Source organism: Olea europaea, chromosome 17 (genome assembly GCF_002742605.1).
Source record: "Olea europaea var. sylvestris chromosome 17, O_europaea_v1, whole genome shotgun sequence".
In the NCBI taxonomy this organism is placed as follows: domain Eukaryota; kingdom Viridiplantae; phylum Streptophyta; class Magnoliopsida; order Lamiales; family Oleaceae; genus Olea; species Olea europaea.
In genome coordinates, this window is record NC_036253.1 from 21,291,330 (window position 1) to 21,311,312 (window position 19,983).

The following is a 19,983-nucleotide window of genomic DNA, read 5'->3' on the forward strand; positions in this document are numbered from 1 at the left end:
TCCTTAGAAGATATTTTACATGTATTTATTAAGGCACAGGGTAAAACAAATAAAAAATTTTGAGACTATGATTGACTAATTAGTTGAGAAAAACAAAGAGATAAAGAATCATGTATCCAAACTAATCAATGCTTTAACTGTAGGGGAACATGAAAAATTTTCAGCTCAAGCTCAACCAAATCCAAAGGGGCAACACATGACACAAATTTTAGGATCGGAAGAGATTAACTTTAAGGAAGTAAATGTCATAATCACTAGATCTGGGAAAGTCATTGAACCAGCCATTCAATCTAGGGAGAATGAAAAAGAATCAAGTGAGGCTAATGAGAGTAGCCCCAGTGAAGAAGTAGTAGATGAATCCATCTAGAGTACCATTCCCTCAAGCTCTCAAGTCTACCTTGAAACCAATCGGACAACATAGTGAAATCCTAGAACAACCTTAATAGGTAAAAATCAATCTACCTCTCCTGCACATGATTTCACAGGTTCCTACATATGCTAAAGTCCTTAAGGACTTATGTACTTAAAAAGGAAACATCACGTCAAGCAAACTACTTTCTTGGCTAAACATGTGAGTGTTGTGATCGAGTAAAAGATCCCACCAAAGTATAAGGACCTTGGTTGTCCTACTGTCTCTTACATCATTAGGAATCATGTGATTTCACAAACTCTTCTTGATCTAGGGGCTAGTGTCAACATCATGTCGTATGATATTTACTTGTCGTTAGGGCTAGGAGTGATGAAACCCACATCAGTAAGTTTACAATTGACTGATCGAACCACTATTAGGCCTAGAAGAGTAGCTAAGGATGTGTTGGTACAAGTTGACAAATTTTACTACCCTGTTGACTTCTTGATTTTGGACTTGAAAGTTGATGTGAATGTTAACTCCAATATTCCCATTATTCTTGGTAGATCTTTTCTTGCTACAGCTAATGTTCTTATTAATTACAGGAACGGTCTAATGAAACTATCATTTGGGAACACGACCCTGGACGTCAACATCTTTCACATCATGAAGCAACCTGAGGAGGATGACAAGTGTTATCAAACATTCATGATTGATGAGCTCGTTCAGGAGGAAGCAGCTGCAATTATAGACCCTGACCCTTTGAGCTCTTTCCTTTTGAATTTTGAAATTCCAACAGGATATGATAATGGGAAATATGCCGATATTTGTGCTACTTTTGATTATTTTCAGGATATGGGACACCACCCGTGACTACTTCCAATGAGTTTGGTGCAATGGAAGGAAGATTGACAACGCCCTGGCTAGATACGGGCTAAATAAGCAAACATTGGGTCGAGCCAACGACAATAAACAAAAGCGCTGCTTAGGAGACAACCCAAGGGGAGTTCTTTTCTTCTTTTAACTTGTTTTTTCATTTGTTAGATTTATTTGCATCACATGCATTATTCACTGCATTCTAGTTTATTTTCATTTTCTGTATCACCTTTTCCATTGAGAAATTTCAGGCTTCTCTTACTTCAGCTTATACTGATTCACTTCGGTATTCAGGTGACATCTTTCCTTACCTTTATTTAGCAGAAATGTTTTTGCATTGAGGACAATGCAATATTTAGTTGATGAAGAGTTTCACGTGAATTTTGTTGTGAATTGTATTACTTCATGGAATTTTGGCTTTGATTTTGTTGATTGGTCTTTTTTTTTTAAGTCCCTAATTTGCTACATCTTCATGCTTTTGAATGACAAGACATGCCACTGGGAGTTAATGTTGTTTATGAAAGTTTAGATGTTGAGACACTTGCTGAGTCATTTTGTGCACACAAGCCTTGTTATAAGATAGTGGTTCAACACATGTAGTTAGAGGAGTCTCTTGCTGAAATTTTTTTCTGAGAGAATTGGTGAGGATTGAGAGCCATATATACTAAAAATGGTAATAAGCATTCATTGATTTTATGAATTGGAAACTTCTTCTGAGAATAACATTACACGTTATGTGGTAAGACAGTGGATTATACTTGGAAAATTATAACAGTCAATTTAGGATTGAATTTGAGTCTTCAGACTAGTTTTTTTTTTTTCATAATTATAATTCCCTAGTATCCACTTTGAACTAATATACATATATAATCGTTTCCTTTCATGCGCCTATATTATCCATACCTCTTTACATTGGAATAAAGTTTATAGACATTCATTTTTAAACATTTATGCTTCCAAGTGTATAGTAGGTATTGAATGTCATTTAAGAAGAAAAACAACAACAAAAAAAGTGATAAGAGTTTATAAGTGCTCGGGTGAAGTGATAAATCTTATTAAAAAAAAAGGAATATGGATTGATGTTGGAAATTGAAATGTTGAGGAATACATTGATATAAAGGATTTGATCTATTGAATTACTTGATGAAATGCCTTACTACATACTTGGAAGTCCATGAATTCCTTTTGCCATTCTATACACATAGCCCAACTTGATCCTCATTACAACCTTTTGCATTGGATGTTTTGATCCTAAGTAGGATTGTGGTAAGAAGTTGATGAATTCTCAGTTGATAGTATGTCTATCATGTGATCAATATTTGTTTGTTGTTTATTCATAAATATTTAAGTCTCCAAGTTATGAGTGTATACCCTTTCTCAGCTCCATAGAGAGAAAACCGCATTATACATTTTGATACCCCTGAGTTATAGGGTTTAACATTTTTCTTAAAACATACTTGATATTGCATGTGTTAGGGTTGGCGGTAAGATGGCTATGACTTGACTCATACTCACACATTTGCTAAGTGTTTTTGATATTTTAAAGATCATTGCATTGTTAAGTTCTTGTGGTGATGAGTTTGAAAAGAAAATGAACTATGGTTAAGTTGGAACTTAATAATTTCACTTGTATCACAATCTAATCATTTGTTTGCACATTCTGCATTAAATTGCTAGGGACTAACAATAACTAAGTTAGAGGTGTGATAAGAGTGTAAAATATAATATTTTCCCTCTTAATTATTGCATTGGTGTGATTATTTGATACCAAAATTCACTCATTATATTTATGCTTTGATTCAAGTTGCATTTTGGTAGAAAATGTGAATTTTAGAAAAAAAAAAAAAAAAAGAATGAAAAATGATTTTAGTGACCAAGTTACAAATAATCTAAAGATGAGACAGGCGATGAAATGATGATTTGAGAAAGCTAGGAGTCCATTGGGTGTAATTAGAAGTCAAAAGAAGTTAAATATGACCATAATATTTTCACAAATCAAATTACAACCGCATAAAGATTTTCCAGATTTTCAGTTAGAGATTGAGATCAACTTTTGACCTAGTAAACATTCGACTTTGGAAAGAGCTACTTATCAAAACTGTAGCCCTTTGCCTTTGCTTACCAATGGACTTTGAATTGTCTTAATCGGATATCGAGAGAGAAAGTTATGGTCAAAATACTGAAAGTAGTCACACAAAATATTCTAGCTGAAAATTTAGTTTTCTTATTCAGTTCTACCTCTTTTGGAAACAACTTGGCACACAGTTTTAAGCCCAAGACTGCACAGAACACTCCTTTCTTGATCTCCATAATAATTTTCTCTTATCTTGGGCTAAATAATTTGATGGAAAACTAAATTCCTAGGTGAAGCTATGAAAGAACTCATTAGATTTGACGACTTCACATCATTTATTCATGCAAATTGGTATTTTTATTGTCAAACACTTATAGATCTAGACTTACTTTTATGAATTTACTTTGGAATTGATTTAACTTTTACTAGATTCTTCATATATTCAATCATGTTTTATCTGTTGTGGAATTGAACTTATTGTTGAATTTCAATTTCAATCAACTTTATTGGTGGATTATTACTGCCTTATGCATTGTTTATATGGTCGATTCTTAATCTTAGTTCCAATAAACATGTGTGGGAATTGCTTACAAAGGTCTAGATCCTAGGATTACAATTGAAATTTGATTGAGCTTCATTGTTAAATCTTTCGATTAGAGAGTTGGGATGAAAACCTCTAATTGAGTAAAAAGCCACGAATTATTGATGATGATGATCCAATCCAATTGAAGGAATTCGGACGCATCACTAATCTCGCATATTGATAATTAAATCTCATTCCAATTGACAAATTATTTTCACATAATTCACGAAACCCTAGTTCGATAAATCCTTTAAATAATTCATGAACTCTTTTGCCCAAAATGAGAGAAAATTTTTATGGAAGTGAAGAGAGGCGTGTTCTGTCCAGTCTGGAGCTTAAAACCGTGTGCCAAATTGTTTCCAAAAGAGGTTGAACTGAATAAGGAAACTAAATTTTTGGCCTAAATATTTTGTGCGACTACTTTCAGTATTTTGATCATAACTTTCTCTTCCAATATTTGATTAAGGTAATTCAAAGTGCATCGAAAAGCTAACACAAATGGCTAAAATTTTGGTAGAATAGCTCTTTCCAAATTTGAACGTTTATTTGGTCAAAAGTTGATCTCAATCTCCGATAGAAAATCTTTATTCGGTTGGAATTTGATTTATGAAAATATTATGGTTATATTTAACTTCTTTTGACTTCTAGTTGCACCCAATGGACTCCTGGCTTTCTCGAATCATCATTCCATCACCTGTCTCATCTTTAGATTATTTTCTACTAGATCCCTAAACTTTCACTTTCTTCTATTTTGATTTTTCTCTCTTTTCTTCTAAATTTTACATTTTCTACCAAAATGCAACATGAATCAAAGTATAATCAAATAATCACACCAATGCAATAATTAAGATGTGAAAATATTATATTTTACACTCTTATCAAGCAGCATTACCTAACAGACCATAGGGTGCCTTGCCTAGCAACACAGAGAAGAATCCACAAAAGTAGGTACTAGCAATCGAGGTGGTGAATTCTATCATTAAAGAGCCACTATCATTCACTCCCACCACTGTGGGCAAAGCTTATGTGCCACCCATTTCATTCCCTTAGAGACTGCAAAGGTAGCCAACAGTGCAGCAGGTTTAGGCATCATTGCTAGAAGAGGTGTTCAGCTGCCAGAAAATACTACGAAGAAGAATGAGACAAAGAACACTCAAATAACTACTAAAGGAAATGAACATGTAAAACAGTCCGAAGAAGCAACAAAGAAGGGTCGACGATTAGTCTCAGATAGTTCACAGCTTAAGGCAATAGTTCCTGGCGCTTCACTCACATTTCTAATATCTTATTCTAAAGGCTGCAAAGCACCAAATTGGAAAGACAGATCACTAAATTTCTAAAAGTCCTTAAAAAGTTGCATGTCAACATTTCCATTCATTAACGTGATCCTTCAAATCTCAAACTACTCCAAGTTTTTGAAGAAATGTTGATCAAAAAGAAGAAGTTGCCCGAGCATGAAACGATAGCATTATCTGAAGAATGTAGTGAGCCAGCACAGGATCTCTCCCAAACTAAAAGATCCATTGATCCAGGTAGTTTTACTTTACCTTGATTCATAGAAAATTTACATAATATAAATTGTTTGATTGATTCAGGAGCAAGTATTAATTTAATTTTCTTGCCTCTTTACAGGAAATTGGATTAGGAGACCTTAAGGCGGCATCTCTTATCCTTTAGCTGGCAAATCGATCACTGAAACACACATACGGAGTAGTTGAAGACATGCTTACAAGGCGAGGGAGTTTACTTTTTCAGCCGACTTCATCATTCTAGACATAGAAGAGGCATATCAAATGCCAATAATCATGGGAAGGCCATTCTTGTCTATAAGTTGAGCGTTGCTAGATTTAATACTAATGAGATAGTGCTCAGGGTGGAGGATAAGTAGCAGAGCTTCACTATGGAGAATCCAATCAACCAACACTCATACTTGCAGGATTGCCAACTATTGGATCACTGGAAAAACTACAAAGATAGGCTAAACGCAGGAGGAATTATTGGTAAGAATAACAATGGAAACATGATTGTTTGGAGAGTCAAGGACAAACCGAAGAAGTGCAACTAGTATATAAAATGCAGGACTAAATACTCCCATTTTAAGCACCATAGAGAGCCTAAAAGTAACAGGAGCCGAGCTAAGGATTTTAAATAAGTGCTTGTTAGGAGGCAACCCAACATTTCTATTCTTTTTATTTATTCCGCCTTTTAGATTTAGAATGGTTTAATATAATTTAGATTAGTTTTTATTCAATTTTGGGACTCATCAACCACATCTCGATTATGCTTATGTCTCCTATATATTAGTTGGTTTATTAGATGTTTGATCTAAGTAGCACGTGTTCCAGATATTGGATCTTTAATGTTTTACTTAACTACGTTGTGTTGAAACATGAAATCTCGGAAACTTAAACCAACATTGACCAAGGAGACAAACAAGAACAATAGGAAAAGCTAGCTATTGAATTTCACGCGCATACTATTTTCTTCATTTTCTTCCCCACCCGTTATATGCAGATTAAGAATTTAAGATATTGGGAACAATGTCTAGTTTTTTTTTGTTGGTTTCGAATTAAGAATACAATTATTCCATAATATATACAGTCACAATTCAATATATTGATACCTCCTTCCATCTTGGAAGCAACAACAAGATATTCTTTAGAATCTTAAAATGTATATGGTTTACACTTTTTCAAGAGTGTTAACACAATATTTCTATAGAATGTTGTTAAAAAGATTCATATTTCGCCAAGAACATTGATATGAAATTCAATGTTCTTGGCGAATATAATATATACATATATTACATTTTTTTTCAAGAATAATAATGCAATATTATTTTTAAATATTTTTATTATGTGAATCTATGCTTTTTTAGAAACAACAAAATAATCCAAATAAAACATGCATTTTCACACAATGCTACAATATTCTTTTGGATTATTGATTTAGATTGTTTCTTTTTAAAATATAATAATACAATATTTTTTTCCTAGAATATTGTACTGGAATATTGAATGAAAAATTTACATTTAAGCAAATGTTTTTTAATCATAAATTGTTATAGTTTAAACAATATAACCAGATCGAATAAGTTAACCTTTCTTTGAGTTAAAAAGAAAAGTTCATTTGTAAACTCAATTGACTAGAACTTCTTAACTTTCTTCGATTAAAGGGAAAATTATTTTACCCACCCCAACTAGTTAGAGATTTGTGAGCAGATAGATGAACTCAATTTGCTAACTTAATCGGTTAAAACTTTGGTCATGTTTGAGTCACATTTTTTCAAAAAATACAATCTTAAATAGTGATTTGATATCATTTCAATCACACATATTTCAATAAAATAATATTACATGCAAATTCAAATTTTTTTCTTTATTTTTTTAACCACAGTTCTCATTAATACGCTATTCAAAAATGCATTTTAAGGAAAATAATGTGACTCAAACAAGGGCAAAATGCTGATAACGTATTATAAAACGGGAGATGCTATATGTACCAAATCATTTACCAAATGGATGACCGAATTGACAAGTGTCGCGCCTTTATTGGAGTGGACAGGTGGACGCCACTTGTCAATTCGATCAAAAATTAGGTAAGACATTTGGTACAAATAGATTAATTCTTATAAAATAGAGAGAGAGAGAGAGAGAGAAGTAAAAAAGTCAATAAACTTGTGTGTATTTCATAAAAAATCAAAACCCCATATTTATAAAGAAGAATTAGGACCGTAAATACTACAATAGTAATAATAATTAGGACTATAAGTGTATAATGGTTTGACACTAGTATTTATAATTAGTCATTTGCTTAGCATAACTTTAATTGACAGTAAGTCTTAAAATTAAGTAGGCACAAACGTCCGAAAAAAAATAAAAAGAGAGAGAGAATTGTAGCCTTTAACCTTTAACAAACTCAATTTTAAATAGTTCGTAAATGATGGAAATCTAAACCAAATAAACTCAATTTTAAATAGTTTTTAAATGATGGAAATTTAAACCAAACCCTTTTACAACGATCTGATTTAGCTCAAATTAAACCATTTCATATCGGCGATTTCGTGCAGGCAGACATGTTTTGCTTCCACCGCCATTATTGCGTGTTCAAATCATGTCTTCAACATATGTATGAACAATAACTCGGTCTGACCACAAGGTGTAGGATTTGAGCAAAATGACTTGATAAACATTGTGAAATCTAATATACCCAATCAAATTATTTACAACTAAAATTTCCCAATCATGCATGCTCAGTGTCAATAGTGGAACAAACATTTTATTTCACCAAGTCCACAGCAGTGGCAACTTGCCAGTTACGTAATACCGACAGTAAATATGCTTAAAGGAAATGAGAAGAAAAACAACCATCATCTGAAACGAGTATCAGAGTTCTTATACAACAGATAACTACACTTGGTATCTCTCATCCAACCATTAGCTTGTTTTCGTCCAAGAAAGTATATGTAGGTACTTCCAGATTGTATGGAGCAGGCCCCTTCCGAATTCTGCCAGAGATATCATAATGTGAGCCATGGCAGGGGCAAAACCACCCTCCGAAGTCACCAGCGTTTGGTAAAGGGATGCAACCAAGGTGAGTGCAGACCCCGACGACGATAAGCCATTCAGGATTCTTAACCCTCTCTGAGTCTTCCTGTGGGTCACGGAGAGATCCCAAATCAACGGTGTTAGCCAGCTTAATGTCCTCCTCAGTTCGGCGCCTGATGAACACCGGTTTTCCACGCCACTTGACAGTCACAGTGCTGCCAGGTTCAATGCTGGACAGATCAACCTCAAGGGAAGCCAGAGCGAGAACATCCTTGCTAGCTGACATGCTGAGAATGAACTTCAGAACGAGAAGGCGAAGCAGGGAAGCATATACAAATCTGCCACCAGTCAAGACAAAATAGGCGAAAGCCCGCTTACTGGGGTCACCAGGAGGGTAGCGCTCATGGTTGTACTCATCATAAACTATCTTTGAAGTTGGATTTTTTATAGCAGTCTCAGTTGCCGGAATCTCTGTAATGCCACTGCTTTCATTCTTTGGGGCAACTGAGTTAGAAGCAAAACCTGCAACACAGATGATTCATGGATAAAGAGCACTGTGCAACATAACGGGACTTATCAACCACAAACATAGAAGAAGCAGTTAAGGAACATAAATCAATGCAAATGCATTTATTTTTCCACCTTCAACAAATAAGTTAGTAGTTATCAACCACGCATCAAGGACTGTAACCCATTACCAGTTTGATTAACAAATCAAGCACGTGTCTTGCAATAGATTGCTTTTAACCCAACAGGCAAATCCTTACAACTACAGAGTTATACATTAGATACAGATGTCTGGAACCTTTCAAGAAAACCTGATTTTTCAAGTTAAACACATTGAATAGCGATTAATAAGTCACCATAACATTGTAAGATACACAAATTCAGTAAAAAATTGATCAAAACTAGAGACTTACTAAACCTTGAGTTCATAGTCAATAGTAAAGTGATGGCAGATAGTCACATTGTCTCACATCACCCACTAAGCAAACATAGAAAATCTTTTCCTTTGCAGAGACAGCTGTTGAAACCTTATTCCTCGTCATGTCCAGCTCACAAAATTAAACTTAAATTCACAACGGCGAATTCATGTACAATGGTGATTCGCAAATTTAAAACTAATATTCTTAGCAATTATTTTTCAAAACGTTAATTTTGTACCAAATAGGTCCTTTTGGCGTTTCATTCACTAAAAATGCTTAATAATCAAGTGCATCTGATACATTTAAACAATAAATAAATAAATATAAAGGAAACAGACCACCCCCTTCACAAATTGTCTCCTCTCCTAACCTCCCGCTGTCAACACATTACAAAGAAATGGATCTAACGGGACTATTGAACGCCTTAAAAAGGACAGTGCTCAGTCTTGGTGGTTTGAGCATAGGGAAAAGGCTCTTATTTGCACCATAAATACGAGAACCTCTATCCCAAGAAAATTAAAATGAAGAACAGAGTGGCAATTGACTTCAATCATTGAGATTGTGGCTGCATTTACCCACGTAACATTAAGTGTCTGGCCTCTTACCAATTTCCAATTATAATATATTCTTTCCTGTAAATGCATTAACATAAATTTATTTTGGTATCCATATTTGTGTAGAACTCCTTCAGAGCATCCTAATATTGGCATAATAATTTCATGAACAGCACGTCCAAACTCCAAGCTAAAGAAGCTATGACCCCATAACGGACCCTAAGGGCTAAGGGCTAAGCCTTAACATTTTTTTCATTACAAACCCTAAAACACCAGAGTTCGAAAAACAGAGGTCCTAGGGATTACAAGCAAGTGTGTAACATGTTGCAAGCAGCACCTGCTGCTATACTGAGCGATTTAGATGATATATAGACGAAAATTTTCATTTACTTCTACTACACAATCTTTAATCTTCATCAAAATATTCAAACTAAACACAAAGCTCGTCTCTTTTTGTTGTAAACTATCTGGGCAACATATACTCGGCATAATATTCAACAATTAATAAAATAAATAAATAAACAACTAAAGCTTCATAATTCAAGAATAGCAACGTGGAAAATAATGAGAAAGTATGAGAAATGCATCGTAAAATCCTAAATAAAAAACAGAAATGAAATCGGGTACAAGGACAGACCTCTGCCAGGAAAATGAAATTGGGGATGAGTGTTAGAGGAAAAACGAAGGAAGAAGATGGTAGATCTAGAATCCTCCTGGTGGTCGGTGGCTCCGCCGACTGGGTATTTAAAGGCGGCGGTGGCGGAGGTCGGTGTCCAGGTGGACCTCCAGAGAGAAACCGAAAGCCTCCGGCTTGCTACTCTCAACATCTTCCTCAATTCTTTTGGGGGGCACTCGGAGGAAAAATTGGAATCTTTACAAATACTATAAATTCCCAAAAAAAAAATAATAAGTTAAATATAAATTCGATCCCTCAAGTTACATCAAAGTTTCAAGTTGATCTAATTTTGTTTTGAATCAGTACTAATGGTTCCAATCTGTTTAGTAACACCATTCATTGCTTACTGACCAAACAATTAATTCCAAAGCCATGTAAAAAATCGATGAATCGTTGAACTCATTTTACTTTTAATTAATTGTTAATTTGGATCTCAAATTTTCAAGAACCTTCTACGCTATTCGAAACAAGAATGTCAACCACAATGAGCTTTGAGGTTTCATCATTCTATTTTCAGTATAAAATGCTTAAGTAGAAATGGGATTAATTTCTATTTGTTACATAGTGGTGTTAAATAGTGTACATATCGGGTTTGACAATTTTTTTTAATGACGGGAGAACCCACAGCCGCTACCCTTTGGGTTTTTATTGAGTAAATCCTTGGGCTAACGCAATAACTTGTAAATCAAGCCAACCAGGTAAATCGTACTGGGCTTAGATTCGACCGAAAAAGTGTTGGTAGAGGAAATCAAACACGTGACCAAAGACCTCTATGCTCACTTACTCCACCAACTCGGCCACTCTACAACAGAGTGACCAAATTGAAATTGTCAAGAAATTGATGACTGGGTTGAAACAAAATAAATGTTAACATGAACTTGAATATTTTCTGTAACTTCAAGGACCAGATATATCTATTTAACCCAGGTACCTTTTCCCTACTTGTAGCATTCTTTCTAATTTTAGAAGATTGGTTTCAATCTATTGACGTGGTTACAAAGTGATTACAAATTCTCATTTCGAAGGTATAATTCCCAAATTAATGAATTACATGTTTTGGTTAAACGTTAATGGCCAATTATGCATTCTATCTTTTTCACCGTGATCTCAAATACAGCCCAAGACACAGCAAAACTCAATCTGGTCCATTAGCCAACAAAATCCACATGATTTTACAGTTAAACGTAAGCCCAACAACGGGTTTAAATGTTGAGCCCAATAGTCGAACCACATTATAGTAAGGGAACACCACATAGATCCTCCATCTAAAATTCACATTTTAAAATTAACTCTAAAAATCTTTCAAAAATCAGGTGATAATTAAATTTATTAAATATTTAATTATAATATGGTATAATTAATCTATTTACCCCATCCACTTCACCTCCAACCACCCACCCACGACATCAAATCATTCTCTCTCTCTTTACCCCACCCACCTCCGACGACGGCTGCGGCGATCGCTCCGGCGACGGTGACCTCTCCGGCGAATATTCTGATGACCTCCCAACGATCGTTCCGGTGACTGTTCACTCTTTCGGCGACTATCTTTTTTTTTTTTTTTTTTTCCATTTTTGGCGATAACCTGTGACTAGTTCTATTAGATCTGTGACCTGTTGTGATCTGTGACCAGTTTTATTGAATCAGTAACCTAATCAAGGTGAGATGAATATGTAAATGATCAATTTCAAAATTAAGAAAATAAAGTTTGAAATTTCAAAATTCAAATACTATTAAAATTTTAGTTATGAAATAATTAATCAAAAAAATATTTTTATAACTAAATATATTAAATTCACAATTTTTTTCTTTTTCTGGGTAATATGTGATTTGTGTACATTGTGACATATAAAACATAATTTTTAACCCGTGATTTGTTATTTGTGACTCGTAACACAATATGTGATTTATAAATTTGATCTGTGACTTCTACAAAAGGACATGTGACTTGTTAATATTGATATGTGACTCGTTTATACTGATTTGTGACTTATATGAAATGACTATAACTTGTAAACTCAAACCTATGACCATTGAACTGTGACCTTAACGGCGAATTATGACTCGTAACGTATAAACTGTGACCTAATGTGTTCATGATCAAATTTGTATTCGGTATGACTGTTTGTGACCATGTTAGTCTAATTTGTGACTATATGTAACCAAGTAACATACGGTCGTAGTTAACACAAATTTGGTCACAGGCAATCACAATGGAGATAGATAAACATAACTGTCGATTTACACCACGCACAGTCTACACACCAGCACACAGATTTGTGCATGCCACGCACACCAGAGCATTCTCACTACCAACAAAACCACCACCACCAGCCATTGTCGGATGTAGCTTTCTTACTCTATATACAAATCAGAACCGCCAACGGTTCGTCGACTGCAGAATCACCACCATCAACCATCGCTGGATGCACGCAGATCAGAACCACCACCAACCATCAGAAACACAAATCTTGACCACCAACGGATCCAACACCACCAACCATCACCGGCTACAACTTTCTTACTCTACACACAAATCAAAACCACCAATACTTTGTCTACTATGAAACCCCTACTACCTTCGATGGCTGTACGGAAAATAGATCCACCATCAGAAACATAGATCAAAACCAACAACCATCAGCCTTCTTACTCTACCCACAGATTAGAACCACGATAACCATAATCAGAGGAGGAGGTTGTACTACATTGGCGGAGCCATAATCGGAAAAGGAGACCGTACAACTTTTTTCAATCGGCCTCTGGACTTGAATCGGAACGTCAACGGGTGTTTTGGGAGAGTCCGATTTCAAACTCAAATTGGGTGTGGGCGGAGGTGTCACGAACACAGTGTACGCCCCGATCTTCCCAATTCTCAACGGCGACGTCCTTTCACTCTTGATCGACATTTTTATTTAATTAATTAACAAAAAATAATTAAATTTCCTTTTACTTCACCTTTTCTCTCTGTGAAAATGGCGTATGGAACAAGATAAATTGGTACTTTGCGTAGATTGGAAGAAAGTTGCTCTGTGTGTATAGAAGTAGAAATTCCCTTTTACTTGCCTATTTCTCTTAGTGAAAATGGCGTATGGAACAAGAGAAATTGGTTGTGTTCGGGTGGTGATAGTCGTGATTTTGGCTACAATGGTGAAGGGCGAGGTGGTACCGATCGTGTGGCAACAGCGATGCTTCCCAGCGTTGGCTAGAGAGAGGAGAGAAAATGGGAATTGATGAAAATATTAGGGTTTTGGTGTGGGTAGTTGCGTATGGATTAAGTGGGATGAAAATGAATTATGACTATATTTTTATAAGTTTTAATTTGTAAAATTTAATTAGCACTTGATTGGTGAAAATGAATCTTAATCCCTTGTTTTTTGAAAATTAATCTTTAAATGTTGGTTTCTAGGCAATTTTCCCTTATAGAAAATGGTAATTATATGAACTAAGGATCCGTTTGATTGCAAAGACGAAATTGGTGTGGAAAGATAATGAATTTCAGGGAATTGAATTGTCTAGAAATTATTTTCCTGGGAATTGTCAAATTATTGTATTTGATTGATATAATTTTCCATGTGAAAAATATTGAAACAAAAATATTTTTTGATGTTTATGGCTTTGTTTGACATGAAAATTGTCAATTAAAAAAATAAATTTTACTGATATTGGGGATAAAATTTGTTTCCATTACCAAAAAAAAAGAAAATCATCTATCTTTTGGATTTCATTTAACTTTGTTTTAGATGAAAATTGTCAATAAAATAAAATAAAATAAAAAATAGCTACAGTAACCTGAAAAATGGATTCTCACTATTTTGGTGAGAATTCAAATTCATCAAAAAGCTAGAATTTGGCTGAGGTGAAAACAAAGTGAGAAAATGAATTCCAAGAAAAATAAATGCTATCAAACAATGGAAAAGTGGAAGATGGAATTGAAATTCCATTTTCCATGGAATTCCAATGGCTATCAAACACTGCCTAAGTATTTTTCAAGATCTCAATTTATAATTAAGGGTCCGTTTGATTGAGAAGATGGAATTTGGATAGAAAGAAAATAAATTTCAGAGAATTGAATTACCTAGAAATTGTTTTCCTAGAAATTGTAAATTATTGTGTTTAATTGGTATAATTTTTCACGTGAAAAATGTTGAAATGAAAGTGTTTTTTGGTGTTCGTTTGTCTTTGTTTTATATGAAAATTCTCAATTAAAGGGATAAAATTTATTGATATTGGGGTTGAAATTTGTTTACATTGCCAACAAAAAATAAAAAAATCATTTATCTTTTGATGTTCGTTTGATTTTGTTTTACATGAAAATTATCAATTAAAGTTAAATATTTTTTTACATTAATTCTTAGAATTTGTTGGAAAAAAACTACTACAGTGATTGGAATTGGAATTCCAATTCAAGGAAAATGTGGAATTCAGTTGAGGTGGCAAAAAAAGTGGAAAATGAATTCTAGATAATAAAAAAAATGCTATCAAACAATGTAAAAGTGGAAGTTGGAATTGATTTTTCATTTTCTAAGGAAAATTTTGGTTTATCAAACATACCCTAAGAGTTATAAATTTTTCTTCAAAAATCAGATAATAATTAAATTTTAAATAATAATAATAATATTATTATAAAATTAAAATAATCCAATCCCCACCCCATCCCCAATTTCTTCCCAAAACCTAAATTCATCTCTCTCTTATTCAACGACATCATTGGAAATGTTGTGCTATGGCTACTTTGCTACAAATAGCATCACGGGCAAAGGTCGTTCAGCCATCGTCGATCTATATGCGGGCAACGTTGAGTAGATCTGTGCCCACAGTGCACAACGGTGGCTTCACTGTCGTAACACCATTACCCGTTTGTGTTGATTACCGACATAAAGGTACGCTGCGACTGCTTCGCTCCAACATTGCGCCCAGAGGTCGTGCATCTATATACAGGGCAACGACGAGGCGATCTATGCCCATAGCGCACAGCGGCGACTTCATTGTGTATAACACCACCGTGCATTTTTGTTGATTGTCAGCTTGAAGGGTTGTTACAAACTTACAATGGTCTTGAGATGATTTTTAAGGGAGGTGGTTCTCTGGCTGTTTTCTTTCGATCTGCTTTGTCGAATTGTTGGGGTAGTTGGTGGTGGTGATGAAAGTTTGTGGTTTGTGTTGATTGTCGATGTGAATGGTTTTGCAATGGTTTTGAAATGATTCATGGGGTGATTTTTTTTGGTGCTTTTCTTTCGATCTGCTTTGTCGGAGTGCTGGGATGGTTGGTGGTGCACGTGGTGATGGTGCAAGTCATGATGATGTGGCGGTGCAGGAGTGGTGGGCCGGGTGGGATGGTGTAGGGGTTCTAATAGTAGTATTTGTGGCCAATTATTTGATTAATTTGTGATCAATAAATAAATATGTCACTTAAGAAATGTGACCAAAAATAACTTATGTGATCAATTAAGTTGATAATTTGTGACTGTGAAATAAATTATGATTTATAAAATTTGTGATTCGTGACCGATAGGTGAATTGTGATCAATAAAATTTTATATTTTGTCATTGGTGAATAAATTATGACCTATAAATTTTTTGATTTGTGATTGAAACATAATTTATGATTTATAAATTTTTTTAATAATAATTTGTGACTAAATTATATAGAATTGTGACCTTAATCAATTTAATTAATAAAATATTTTTAATTAATTAAAAATTTAATAATATCTTATTTTTGAAATTTTAAACCTTCTTTTTAAGTTTTGAAATGGGCCATAGTTAAACTCTTAAATATGAAATTTTCCCTTATAGGAGCAACTCGATCAATTTTATTGATGGAGTTGAGTACAAAAGGGTTCTAAATAAACTAAAACAAGTATTAGAAGTGCAAGAGAACCCTAGGTAGACTAAAATTAATAAATGATGATCTAAACCAACTATAACAGTGGGATAAGTCCTTGTTTGGCCCCCATTCTTTTTCTCATCCTTTTTTTTCCTCTTATTTTTAATCATACAATCTTTCATTAAATAATTTTATATGCAAATCGAAAGATTTTCATTCTTTTTCAACCACATATTTAAAAAAAAATACAATTCCAACCATTAAAATTTGATAAGAATGGGAACCAAACGGGAGCAAAATCTAATCTAAAATATAAGATATGGCAGAGTTGTTACAATCTAAAAGACAAGATACATTAGAGTTTTTTACTCTTTTGCAGGTTTTCAATGTTGCCATCATCTAAAAAACAAGATATATTAGAGTTGCACTTTGTGTAACATTCTAGTGTTATCATGCTCCACAAAATTTCGGATCCATGGAAACACCAATCTTGGATCAAACTAGGAGAGATTGACCGCACTTAACGGGTTTGTGAGGACGTTGGCAAGCTACTTAGGAGAAGCAACATGAGATACCCAAAGGTCACCTTGCTGCACTTATCACTAACAAGGTGCCTATCGATCTCAATGTGCTTCATGCTAATGTTCAAAATAAAGATAGGCTGTGCTGACATTTTCAGGATAGGTAATTGAATTATAGGTGAGCACCGAGCTCCAGTAGTAAGGATTTAATCAAGAGAACATCAAATGAAATAGTGACAACAAGAAGAAATTCTGCTTTTGTGGAAGAATGAGCAATATAGTCGCTTGTGAGACAACCAAGCAATGGGATTATGACCAAGAAAGACAATGTGAGGACTGGTGGAAGATCGATCGTTGGCTTTATTTGGCCAGTACAAAGAAAGACTAAAAATTGGATTGAGAAGACCTCTAAAGGACAATGACATATGACACATTGCTACATGTGTATATTCTCAAGAGACATTTGAAGGAAATCTAATGCTTGGAGGTGAAAACGATGCATGAATTGGGAAATTTTTATATGAAGTAATAACTAGTCTAGTAATAAGTAAGTACCAAAGAAGGCCAATGATTTATCTATATTTAATATCATCGTCCAAGGCAATACATATGATATAAATACATATCATCGTCTAAGACTGGTGGTTGTGAACATAGGTATTTGAACAAGTTTGGAAGTGAAATTTTGTAAAAATGTTCTACATATTAACAAGAGCATATGATATAAATTTCATGAATTTATATGAAGTATTTCATAACTTGCCATTAATGTTATTTCAAGCTTAAAAGAAAATTGTCATACATGCATTTTCCATCACTTTAACTCTACATGCAACAAGATATAAGCATCGAAAGCAACCTTTAAGGCTTTGATACCAAAGTAAATATTTGCAGCATGCTCGAACATTAATTCGGTTCAATAATTCTAACTTAAAATGATAAATTTCAAGATTTTTTTAAATGATTGAAACATCTTGCTTACCAAACTTAAAGTCATACTTTTTCTTATACTTCAGTGATTCCAATCTCGACCACAATGAAAGTAAGTTATTAGCCACAATCTAAGTGCCAATTTTTGTAAGATTCTTTGCCAAAAATGGTTACCTATCAATTTAGGTGATAATTTTCATAAGAAATTTACCATCTTTTCTTCTATTTTTCTCTCCATTTCTTCTTGACAATTAATTGGAGGTTATTTGGGGAGTTAAGGGAGGATATTAGGAAGTTGTGGATTCGAATTTCAAATTCAAATCACTCCATCCACCTACTTTATTGTCTTATAGGTTAGGTCATCCCACATGGACGATGAATGATCCGTATTTTCCAACAAAAGAAGTGTCTAATTTGGAATTTTTGAATCCAAAGTAAATAAGAAAATTGTCGAGTTCATGATACAAATCATGTGGAGCCTATTTTAGCCAGTAGATGGTCTTTTTTATTTTTTTTTTATTATTTTTTTTAAAAGTAACATACTTAATAAGGATTAGTCTAACAAAGACAAAATGTTGAGATGTGAACATATTCTCTTTAAGAAAGACGTGTAGGATAGGAGATAAATTGAAAATGAGTTTTAGTTTGAATTAAGCCCCCGTTTGGCCCCCCTTACATGGAAAAATTAATTGGTGAAATAGTACTTTTTTGAAAAATGAGTGGTTAAAAAAGAAGGAAATTTTTTTATTTATGTATAATATTATTTTATGGAAGATTATGTGGTTGAAAATAGGGGAGAGAAAAATGAAATGTAATGGAATGAAAATTAATGGGGACCAAATAGGGACTAAACTCTAAATAATTTCAGGTTTTGAAAGTGCTGAAATTACCTTCTTTTTAAAATAAAAAAAAATTGGCAACTTTTAATAAAAAACAAAAATTTAAAATTCAAGATTTATCTATTTATTTATTTCATAATAAATAAATTTTGAGGGGCATTTATAGATATATAAAAATAAAATGAAATAATTATCGTATTGGGTCGATTTTGAATAATTAACCCAATTAAGCTTATTAAAATTAAGGGAAACTTTCATAACTAAGAATTTAAGTATCATACATTTCAAAATTAAGAAAACAAGTTTCAAATTTCAAAAATCAGATATTCATTAAATTTTATTTATAATTTAATTAATTAACTATATATTTTATTAATTAAACATATTAAAGTCACGAATCTATACAATTTGGTCATAGATTCATAATTTAATTACTCAAATATTATTTTTCGGTCACAAATCAAAATTTTTTATGTCAAAATTATTTTATGATCACAATTCAAAACTTTTGTAGGTTACAAATTTGTTCGTTGGTCACAGATTAAAAATTTATACGTTACAATTTATTTATATGTCACAACTTATTAAATAGTCACAAATTATTGATTTTTTAGATCACACATTATTTTTCTAGTCACAATTTATCTTTCTTATTGGTTACAGATTAATTAATTTAATAGTCACAATCAACCCAATTAATCTGTGCCCATCATCAAACAATTACTGCCACCAGCCGCTGTCGTCGACACCACTACCACGATACAAATAACACCACCACTGTAACACCAACAACACCATAGCTTTAACCACCACAACCCACCACCACTATCATGGTAAACATCGCACATATCAATGCCTTAAACACTGCTGCTGCTTCCATTTTCAGATCGACTACTCAAAACCACCGCGAATATTGCTACGAACACCGCACTAATCAATGCCTCAAACGTTGCTGCAACATCCATTTTCACTTCGACCACCCCAAAACCACCATGATCGTGTGCGACGAACACATCGATACCCAACAGCCATGCCGTGAACGCTGCTACAACCTGGAACTGTAACGCTGCCTACACCACCGTCACACACTGCCACACCATGAAAAACACCACCGCCACACCACATCTACCACCACGCAACCACCACACCACATGCATCTGCGTTTTCTTTAGGGAATAGAGTGAGAGTGCGTAATGGAGTATATATAGTTAGTAAAAATATTTATTTTAAAAATTATTAATTAAAATAAAACATCTGATTTTTGAAAGATTAAACTAC

At 33.8% G+C, this 19,983-nt stretch overlaps 2 protein-coding genes across 2 annotated transcripts; one reads left to right on the forward strand and one right to left on the reverse strand.

Moving 5' to 3' along the window:
* The first annotated feature begins 700 nt into the window (after positions 1–700).
* Positions 701–1,222, forward strand: LOC111365709. The gene has a single exon (XM_022986245.1). It carries the CDS (start codon positions 701–703, stop codon positions 1,220–1,222), a length of 522 nt encoding a protein of 173 aa, XP_022842013.1.
* A 6,920-nt stretch (positions 1,223–8,142) lies between these two features.
* On the reverse strand, positions 8,143–10,800 carry LOC111365402 (cytochrome b-c1 complex subunit Rieske-4, mitochondrial-like). Its single transcript, XM_022985913.1, has 2 exons — positions 10,547–10,800; positions 8,143–8,951 (listed from the first exon to the last, which is right to left on the reverse strand). The coding sequence occupies exons 1-2, from the start codon at positions 10,734–10,736 to the stop codon at positions 8,308–8,310; spliced, it is 834 nt and encodes a 277-aa protein (XP_022841681.1). The 5' UTR covers positions 10,737–10,800; the 3' UTR covers positions 8,143–8,307.
* Positions 10,801–19,983: the final 9,183 nt, after the last annotated feature.

What these genes read in the sequence shown, in the direction of transcription:
- LOC111365709 (XM_022986245.1), top strand. Translation starts at nt 701, where the DNA reads ATGTCGTATGATATTTACTTGTCGTTAGGGCTAGGAGTGATGAAACCC.
- LOC111365402 (XM_022985913.1), bottom strand. Translation starts at nt 10,736, where the DNA reads ATGTTGAGAGTAGCAAGCCGGAGGCTTTCGGTTTCTCTCTGGAGGTCC. An exon ending in ATTTCATTTTCCTGGCAGAG is followed by an intron (nt 8,952 to 10,546) that starts GTCTGTCCTTGT and finishes TCTGTGTTGCAG; the next exon opens with GTTTTGCTTCTAACTCAGTT.